General features: G+C 45.2%; 1 protein-coding gene across 1 annotated transcript; it reads left to right on the plus strand.

Annotated features, from left to right (window-relative positions):
- The first annotated feature begins 314 nt into the window (after nucleotides 1–314).
- On the plus strand, nucleotides 315–8,204 carry LOC118520456 (stromelysin-1). Its single transcript, XM_078059078.1, has 10 exons — nucleotides 315–436; nucleotides 1,208–1,452; nucleotides 1,546–1,694; nucleotides 1,823–1,948; nucleotides 3,495–3,659; nucleotides 3,843–3,987; nucleotides 4,794–4,927; nucleotides 5,313–5,472; nucleotides 6,524–6,627; nucleotides 7,878–8,204. The coding sequence occupies exons 1-10, from the start codon at nucleotides 335–337 to the stop codon at nucleotides 7,976–7,978; spliced, it is 1,431 nt and encodes a 476-aa protein (XP_077915204.1). The 5' UTR covers nucleotides 315–334; the 3' UTR covers nucleotides 7,979–8,204.
- Nucleotides 8,205–9,606: the final 1,402 nt, after the last annotated feature.

Below are 9,606 nucleotides of genomic sequence, written 5' to 3' on the forward strand. Positions count from 1 at the left end.
CACTTTTTTTTTTCCAGAATAAAAAAAAAATGCCCCAGTTTTCTTCTTACAAAGACAGGAAGCATTTCCTGGAGCTTAATCACTGTTATGATTTGCAAAATTGGAAAGGTTGAGAGAAATTAGTAAAGTAGGTTGTATCATCCTACTTCAGATTTGGAATTCTTGGACATGGTCCTGCCGCCATCTGGATGAAAGCAATCATGAGTCAAGCTGCGGGTGACCTAACCCACCACTGTCACCCTATAAAAGCCAGGGCTCCAGAGAGTGGACCCAGGAGAAGGTACGCAGAGAGCAAGGCACTGCGACGACACAGAGCCAAGAAGAGCCCGTGGAAATGCAGAGCCTTCCAGTTCTACTGTTGCTCTGTGTGGCTGTGTGCTCAGCCTACCCAGTGGACAGAGCTGCGGAGGACGAGGACAGCATGGAGCTTGTTCAGGTAACTGGTGGATGCATCCCTCCCGGATATCGGCAGAGCCCAGTGGGAAAACTGTCTCTGCTTTCCATTCCTACAGCCCGCAGGATGCTTTGGGCTTACTGTGTGGGAGAGGTTCAGGGACAGAGAGTTAGTGTGGGATGAGGAGGGGTCTCCGTATCCCGCTGTGCAGCCTCCTCTCCTGCAGGCACGAACAAAGGCCAGAAATACTAGGTGTTTTCCTAAGATCACCACCACCTTGACGGCAGCAGCACTGGGCTGTGAGGCACACGAGTAACAGGCGGAGAGTAATTAAATGTATCTCCCGTTGGGACTTCTGTAGGTATTTTAATCCAACGTAAGTTTAACTAGATATTTATATTGCTAGTGTGGGGTTTAGACGTGGGGATTTGTCCAACTTTTTTCTTAAGCCAGATCCCCGTGAGACGCATAAAGTAGAAAGTTGAGGGGGTTGAATAAAGATGCCTGAAATGCACAACTATGCTCAAAGAAGCCCATTTGCTCTGTGTTCCTCCTTTAAGTTCACTAGACATTTATCTTGATTTTCTGCTTCATTTGCATTGCTTTGGGAGTAGACGAAGCTCCAGAGATTATTTGGCTACAAAGTAAAACAGAAGCGAGGAGGAGTCTATAACTGAAGAGTTGAACCGAATATGACATTTATTTTGATTTCCACAAACCAGATGGCAGACAAATTAAGTCAGCAGCTGCAATTTACTATAAAAGGCTAAAAATCAAAGCATGACCTGAAAACTCTACTTACTATCCCATTAGCAATACCTGGAAAACTACTACAACCTTGCAAAAGATACAAAACCATTTGTTAGAAGAAGGGACGGTGGTCCTGTTGTTGAAAAAATCCGAGAAATGCAGAAGTTCCTCGGGTTGGCGGTGACGGGGAAGCTGGACTCGGACACTCTGGACATGATGCGCAAGCCCAGATGTGGTGTTCCCGATGTTGGGGACTTCACCACCTTCCCTGGCATGCCCAAGTGGAGGAAAACCCACCTTACCTACAGGTAATGGGTCCAAAGAGGTTTCCACGTACTATCGAGATTTTACAAAGGACAATCACAGGAGGAATAATGTCTTCTTCACTTTTTCTCTTAAAGGATTATGAATTATACACTGGATTTGCCGAGAGATGCTGTGGATTCTGCCATTGAGGAAGCTCTGAACGTCTGGAAGGAGGTGACTCCACTCACTTTCTCCAGGACCGATGAAGGGGAGGCTGACATCAAGATCTCTTTTGCAGTTAGAGGTAAAAAAAAACAAAAAAACGAACATGAAATGCATCCATTTATCTAGTTGCTGTTGGGGGGTGGGGGGGGGATGTTCCAAAGAGATCCTGATTACCTATCTTTCCAATAAAAACATTTTCTCTGTTAGATCATGGAGACTTTAACCCTTTTGATGGACCTGGAAATGTTTTGGGTCACGCCTACCCGCCTGGGTCCGGCATTAATGGAGATGCCCACTTTGACGATGATGAATTATGGACGAGGGATACTTCGGGTTAGTTACACATCTCTCAGAATGGTGTTGGTGGGTGATTTTTTTAGATTTAGAAAATTCTTATTAGCTAAGAATCTTCAAGAAGGGGGGTGTTCCAGATTTCCCAAATGGCTTAAGAATTAGTAGAATGTATTTTTGTTTTAACCATTTTTCAGATGTCTAAAAAGTTTATTTGTGTCTTGGTAAGCACAATATGAGAACGTCATTAAGTATTTCTTTGATGACTACGGTTCTAGTGTGAGCTTGGGACCATCGTTAAGAATATTCTCTCATTATATTGAATGCAGATACCCAAGGGAGAGGGCATAGCATTGACTCTGTACTAACCCGGGCCCTTGATATCGCTGGTATCCAACGGGGGGAAATTTCTTCTTTGCTCTTCAAAATGGAGATGAGAGTTAAATTTCAGAAACTGAGGTTCCTGTTTAGGTTTTCTTGGTAAATCAGCATTTTACTGTCCCTAGGTTAACAAGAGTTTCTATAGACTTGTTCTGAAGGAAAAGACTTGCCCCCAAATACAACTGTCCAAATTTTTTAGGTAGAAGAATATTTCTCAGTTCATAACTGTATACTTTGAGGACTGGCTTCCAAAGTTTTCAAAAAATTGGCTAAAACAAATAATACTACTTCTGAAATTCACTGGGATTTATAATTGAAATGCAAACAGAATCTCTGGAGGGAGTATGAATGTGAAGTTAGTGCTGGATAAATTTCTTTGGTTTAACAACTTCTTCCTGCAACGTCTCCAATGAGGACTTTACTAGGATCACAAGTTACACAAATAACACTTGCAAAAGTAAACTTAGCATGTCAAACATAATTACCCAATGACTTCCAATTTTCAGCATCCTGGTTTTTTTTTTAAATAATATGAAGGAAAAAATATGAATACAGCTAGTGTTTGTGTGGCCCAAATCTCTTTTGTGACAAATGGTAGGCATGATTAGGTTTGCTATCTTTTAGACCAATCTTGCAAACCCTATGACAATTATCCTTACTAATATTTCCAGACCCAATATGTGCTCAATAATAATCTTGAGGCAGAAAAATTATGCAGGCAATAGTCCAATGGAAAATACCAGGAGTATGGTTGTTTCAGGATTTCAGAATTGAGATGAATAAATTGTGATTCATTTAACTGAGACCATAACTGGCGACTGGTAATACGTTGAAACAGTGTTTTAGCTTTTCATTGACAAATGAAGAGAAATATTTATGGATGTGCTAAACAGGTTGGTTCCATTCCAGAGCACAAGAAAAGGGAGCTGGTTCTCAAGAAGTAAATAGGATCCTGAGGGAGGAGAGGGGATTAGGTGGACATGGCTGGATATTTTGTCTCAAAGATTGATTTCAAGAATGAGCTTTGAAAAACACTTGGCTTTCCATTAAGTGTGTAATTGGTCCGTGGATCAGTTAACCACAAAACAAGGCAAAGAAAGTCCTGTGTGCCTCCAGGAAGTAAATCAATAGAATACACAGCTGACCCGTGTGATGATGTACATGGATTTAAGGACCAAGTAACCATTATTTATGATTTCTAAAATAGGAACTAACTTATTCCTGGTTGCTGCTCATGAACTTGGCCATTCCCTGGGTCTCTTTCACTCGGCCGACCCTCGCGCTCTGATGTACCCGGTCTACAACACACTCATAGACCTGGCCCGCTTCCGCCTTTCTCAGGATGACGTGAATGGCATCCAGTCCCTGTACGGTGAGCGATGTTGGAACAGTCAGGCATAGCTTTGCAGGGATGGTCTTCGGGAAAACTTTAAAATGCTGCCCGAAGCGTTTGCAATTCCCTTCAAAGTACCCTGAGTGTGTTTGGAAAGCACATACATGGACGACAGCATCACAGTTGTCCTTCTGTTTGCCTCCCCGCATCTGTTCCCTTCAGGACCTCCCCCTGTCTCCCCGGATGACCCTGTGGCACCCACGGAATCTGTGCCTTCAGGACCTGAGACCCCAGCCGCGTGCGACCCCACTTTGTCCTTCGACGCAATCAGTACTCTGAGGGGAGAAATCCTGTTCTTTAAAGACAGGTCAGACCAGAAGATTCCATTTCTCTCTCCCTTCTTTTGATGCACCATGCTTAGAAAGGAGAACAGAGAAACTTGATAGAGATTTTTAAATACTGAGAGCAAAAGCATTTTCTCTGAACTTGAGATTACTGAGATCTCGTGCTTCACCCTCCCCGTTTTCCTAAAAGCTCCAAGCTCATTTTCAAAGACTTGATTGAATTCCTGTCCTCTCCTTGTTGTTCCCAGTCACTAGAAGCCACACTTGCTTTTCCAAAGGCTCACATCGAACTTCAGAATTAGGGTTTTATCTTTGTTTCCTTTAAAAATGACACCAGAGAGCATTACACTTAATCAATTAACTTACTCACGGCTGGATAAATACGCACATGATAACACATGCAAGCCGCATACATGGGAAGAAAGTGAAGAGCAAATCTCCCTCACCACACTGGCTCCCCGCATCCATCCACCGTTAAGGACGCGTGGAGATGCTTCCGGAACCCTTCTGGTAATGCTGACATACACACACACCGGTCTATCTGCTTGAAAATGTAAATGATGTTATGATACCTACACTGGTTTGCATGAATTGTAGTCACCTTCTCTCTAGAAGTCGCTGCTCTGGAATTTTCTGGCAGGAGGTTGGGTGCAGGCTTCCCAAGAAAAAGAAAAGACTTTTTCCCATTGGCAATACCCCGGATTTCTGCCTGCCCTCGAGCCTAGCTGACGAGGGGATGGGGGAGGATGGATGACGCACCACAATGAGGAAAAATGTTAAAGGAGAAAGTCTGTTTCTCAATTTTCATTTCCTTTTCTATATATTTCAGACATTTTTGGCGCAAATCCCTCAGGACCCTTGAACCTGGATTTTTTTTGATCTCTTCATTTTGGCCATCCCTTCCTTCAGGCTTGGATGCCGCATATGAAGAGATTAGCAAGGACATTGTTTTCATTTTTAAAGGTAATTATTAAATAATAATTTCTTTAATTCATTGAAATAAACCCCTTCACAGGAAAATTGAATTGGACTTTAATTTTCTCTACTCTGACAAATTGCGTCTCCTTCATTACCCTAAGGTAGTGAAGAAACAGCTGGGTCTGGTATTATTTTATTTATATTTTACAGATAATAAAAATGCACATAGGTATATAAATTACTCCGAGTTGTAAATTCCCTCCTTGGATTTGTGTTCGTTCATTCAATCCGAAAATTTTTGTTAAAAACCCACTTTGAACTGGGGATTAAATCTTTACTATGAAAATCAAAGGTGCTGACAAGTATTTCCAAAACCCAAAGGGTTAACTGTCATAAATTCAATGTGACTCTGAATTATTTTTCTTAACAGGAGACCAGTTCTGGGCCATCAGAGGAACTGAGGTACAAGCAGGTTATCCAAAAGGCATCCACACCCTGGGTTTTCCTGCAACCGTAGGGAAAATTGATGCGGCCTTGTTTGATAAGGAAAAGAAGAAAACATACTTCTTCGTAGGGGACAAATACTGGCGGTAAGACTGGCTTGGGATGGCTTTGTATGGAGCCTCGTTAGGGAAATTATCTTATTCCTCTGAGGAAACCCCCAGGCCACTCTCAGCCGGCCTCCCCGCCAGTGCGGGGATGGGACCCGCTTGCTTTCAAAGGGGCAGCGCTGATGTTCACAGGTGGGCCCAGCTGCGTCTGCCTCGCTCCCGCCTGGGGCCTGTGAGCAGCAAACTGGAGTCCCCCAGCAACCGCCGCCCTGCCCACCTCCCCCCGCCTGGATGGCCTCTTCCTGTACCCCCACCCCCCGGCCAACCCATTCATCCTTCAATCTTGCCTCAAGCCCCAGCACCCCGTGGAGCCTCCCTGCTGGACTCCAAACCCAGATGGGCTGGTCTTTTTTTGAAAGAAGCCTCAAGAATCCAGTCCACCATTTAGCATTCCTTTCCTGTTGACTCATTGACTCCTTGGGTGTTTGTCTCATCTTCCCAACTTTGCTATATGATTCCTCAGGGCTTCCCCTAACCTCATCCACTCATTAGTGCTGCTTGTTAAAGAGACCGATGAGCAATAGCGGTCCAGGTTTATGGCTAGAACCCAGGACTCACAGAGGCTGATGCCCAAGGTCCAGCCAACGAGTCTGAAACACATTCCCTGTGCTTTCCTGGTCTCCGCCATCCCTGTTCCTTGGAGGCTGCCGTAGGAAATCCAGATGTGCAGGGTGCGGAGGACATACACAAGCCATGTATGGTAGAGAATTTGAAATTTGTATTTGAGATGAATGAGCCAATTCATCTGTTCGTACCTTCATGCCTTTGTGATAGAAAGATGATTAAGGTTCTCTCCTTCCGGGCTTGAGAAGTATGGTAACAGATCAGGATGTTGCCTCTTCTCCTGGCGGAGATACAGTTCTAAGAACTATGTTTGCAAATCCATTAAAATCACATATTTCTGTAGTGCTTGACATGCTTGACATTTATTTGCAGTACTTGGAAAGTTTAGTAGGATTCCACATTAAACCCAGCATGACTTAAGATTCTGGTAACATGGCCTCTGCTGTGTTTCTTTTACTGGATGCAGGTTTGATGAGAAGAGACAATCCATGGAGCCAGGCTTCCCCAAGGAGATAGCAGAAGACTTCCCAGGGGTTGACCCGAAGGTCGATGCTGCTTTTGAAATGTTTGGTAAGAGGATACTTGTTTTGTTGGCAATGGGGCACTTGAAACATTCCACGGTATCAGAGGGACAATTGGATTAATCTGTAATGACAGGTTTTCTTCTTCTTTTTTTTTTAAGATTTATTTATTTACTTGAGAGAAAGAGAGAGAGAGAGAGAGAGAGAGAATGAGTGGGGGAGGGGCAGAGGGAGAGAAAGAATCTCCAGCAGACTCCCCACTGAGCACAGAGCCCAATGCAGGGCTCGATCTCATGACCCTGAGATCATGACCTGAGCTGAAACCAAGAGTTGGACGCTTAAGTGACTGAGCCCCCCAGGCGCCCCACGTAATGACAGATTTTCTTTAACCCGTTCCTTCCTCTCTCCTCCAAATTGCAACTTACCAAATCTGTACCCAGTCTATGACGACTTCCTATAATACATTGATTTGAATCATAAAAACAAGCAACACACGTCTCTCTATTTTGTACATGCAGAAAACACCAAAGTGCTCAAGTGTCACTTCCTTACGTCCAGACCTGTTACCTTTCAGATTACCATGTGGGTACAAAAGTCCCCTCAAGCGGTGTGGCCAAGTTTCATACTGGCTGGCTTTCTCTTCCACTCCATCCTGTGGTAACTACTAATTCCCAGGGAGATGTCCCTGAGTAGTCAGTCGCTGCCCACACCGCTCAGGTGCAAATAACTGCTTCTTCTTGTGCCCAAAGTTTTAAAAAAGTTACATCTTTTTCCTGCTCCAGGAGAGATGGCTGGAGGCTGGTGATCTTTATTGAAAGGTAACCTGAGCACTAGGACGGCAGAGCCATAAAGGGCCCCCCTCGTGTTCTGAAGGAGTTTCCATGCTTCTCTGGGGCCAGAAAGGACTCTCAGGAAAGGAAAGGGGAGGAGGACTCTTGGGAAAAAAGAAAATAAAGAGCTCATAGTTTCCAAAGAAGCAGAAAGTTTTGTCTGATTGGAATCAGAATAACCTAGTAAGCGGAGCCTGGCTTTGCCGTCCTCAGCGAGGGACCTTGGCCCAGCACGCGTGGACCCTCCACCTGCTCCTCTGGGGAATGGAGTTAGATACGCTTCCCTCGTAGGACTGTTGCAGAAAGAAATGAAAAAACAATCCGATAAAATGCTTATCAGAGTCCCTGCACATAGTAAAACCCTATAAACCCTTTGCAATTTTAATTACTTACTATTCTGAGTTTCGTATGTTGCCAAACTGATTTATCTGAAAAAATAACTCATGGTTTCCCTTGTCTGTATTTCCAGGGTTTTACTATTTCTTCAGTGGATCTTCACAGTTGGAGTTTGACCCAAATGCAAGGCAAGTCACACACGCTTTGAAGAGCCGCAGCTGGCTGAACTGCTGAGACCCCGAGAGGTGCCCCATGGGCCCCCGCAACGAAGCTCGTAGTCCTTCCCCTCAGCCTCTGAACGGGGTGCTCGTTCTCTCCTGCGGGTGCGGGACGACAGAGCGAGCGACCCCCGCGTCCGGCCGGTTGCCTCACACATTCCCTGACACTGAGCCGGGACTTTGTCCCACAGGGGCGCTTCCACGGGAGAAGGGAGAGCACTCGTGCGCAAGGCCAGCGGCTGTATACAGACCGTTTACTTGTTATTTAATAAAGAGAATCAGCCCGTTATATTATCGGCTCATTTGTTTCAAGAACAAGTTGTCCCCACAGCCTTGGGTGCAGTGTGGACCAGACAGGAGACAGCCTGAGATCCTGGGCCCATGGTGTTAGGATTCGGGTCTCCACGGTGGCCACCTCACAATGGGCTGGTCCAGGACCGAAGAGAATGTACCACGGGCCCGCCGCGGGCGCCCTACCAACAGGTGTCCCTGTTTCCACCACCCAGACATCCTATGTGTTCCTGATACACCCTCGGAGAAAGACCTAGGAAAGCCGTCACCTTGCAGGGCAGGCTCTAGAAAAAACTGTGAAGCAGAATCTTAGGATTATCGCAGATCACCTAGTTCACACGCTTTCTTTTTCAGTGGAGAAAATCAAACCTGATCTTCATCTTTTCCTTCTACTTACATATTCCCTTCCGCCCGCTCTAGCAAGCAGGTTTCCTCACGTCCGCTGCACACACGGAAGTATCCTCTGGTACTCATTTCCTATTCGTACGTGCTCAGAGTCTGCGCCGGGTTGTACGCATAGGAACCTGTGTAAATGGACACAGCCCCTGCCTTCATCAAGATTATAGTCCAGCAAGAAAGAATATATGCAAATAACCACATAGACATGCAACTGTAAATTTAATGAGTCCTAAAGGAAAGCCATCGATGTCCTCGATAGAATAATAGGAGGATCTACCCTGCCCTGGGTCGTGTTAGAACTTCTCGGGGAGTGGCACTGGAGGAGGTTTTGAGGGGAGGCGTGGGAACCGGGTGGGGGATCACGGCTCGAGTGAAAGCGGTCACACCACAGAGTCAGACAAGAACACAAAAGACAGCAGGGCTCTACGGGGGGTGGAAGAAAGAGGGAAGAGGCCACGTCATTCCCAGACAGCTTCCTAGAGCGGAAGGACAAATGTCCCAAATGGTGGGAGCATTTGTTGGGTTGGGGGACGGCTTGGAAACACACAGCTTTGTGAGGAAACGGTGAGAATGGGGAAGAATGGCTTAGGTTTGCCAAGTTTTGAAATGTCCATGAGATACCCAAGCAGGCTGTGAGTAAGTGAGTCTAAACTCAAAAGAGGGGACACAGTAACTATGGGGGGTGACGGGTGTTGACCACACTTACCGTGGGGACCGTTCTGCAACGTGGACGTACATGGAATCTTCTCATGCACCTCAAACAGATTCAGTGTTGTCTGTCAATCATATCTCAATTATTTTTAAAAAAAAGAGGAGATACAAATATGTGGGTTGTCAGCATTTAGATCATCCTTAAAACCATGAGTATGAAAGAGACCATATGGGAGATTGTAATAAATGGCAGTATTTTGGTAGGAATTGAGCATTTCTTTATTTTAAAAATTACCTGCATTT

The sequence above is a fragment of the Halichoerus grypus genome, chromosome 11, assembly GCF_964656455.1.
Source record: "Halichoerus grypus chromosome 11, mHalGry1.hap1.1, whole genome shotgun sequence".
NCBI classification, from domain to species: Eukaryota; Metazoa; Chordata; class Mammalia; order Carnivora; family Phocidae; genus Halichoerus; species Halichoerus grypus.

Bases quoted from the DNA above. Each gene is read 5' to 3' on its own strand.
- LOC118520456 (XM_078059078.1), top strand. From the start codon at position 335: ATGCAGAGCCTTCCAGTTCTACTGTTGCTCTGTGTGGCTGTGTGCTCA. The intron at 3,988-4,793 runs GTCAGACCAGAA...TATATATTTCAG, and splicing joins ATCCTGTTCTTTAAAGACAG to ACATTTTTGGCGCAAATCCC. The intron at 6,628-7,877 runs GTAAGAGGATAC...CTGTATTTCCAG, and splicing joins TGCTGCTTTTGAAATGTTTG to GGTTTTACTATTTCTTCAGT.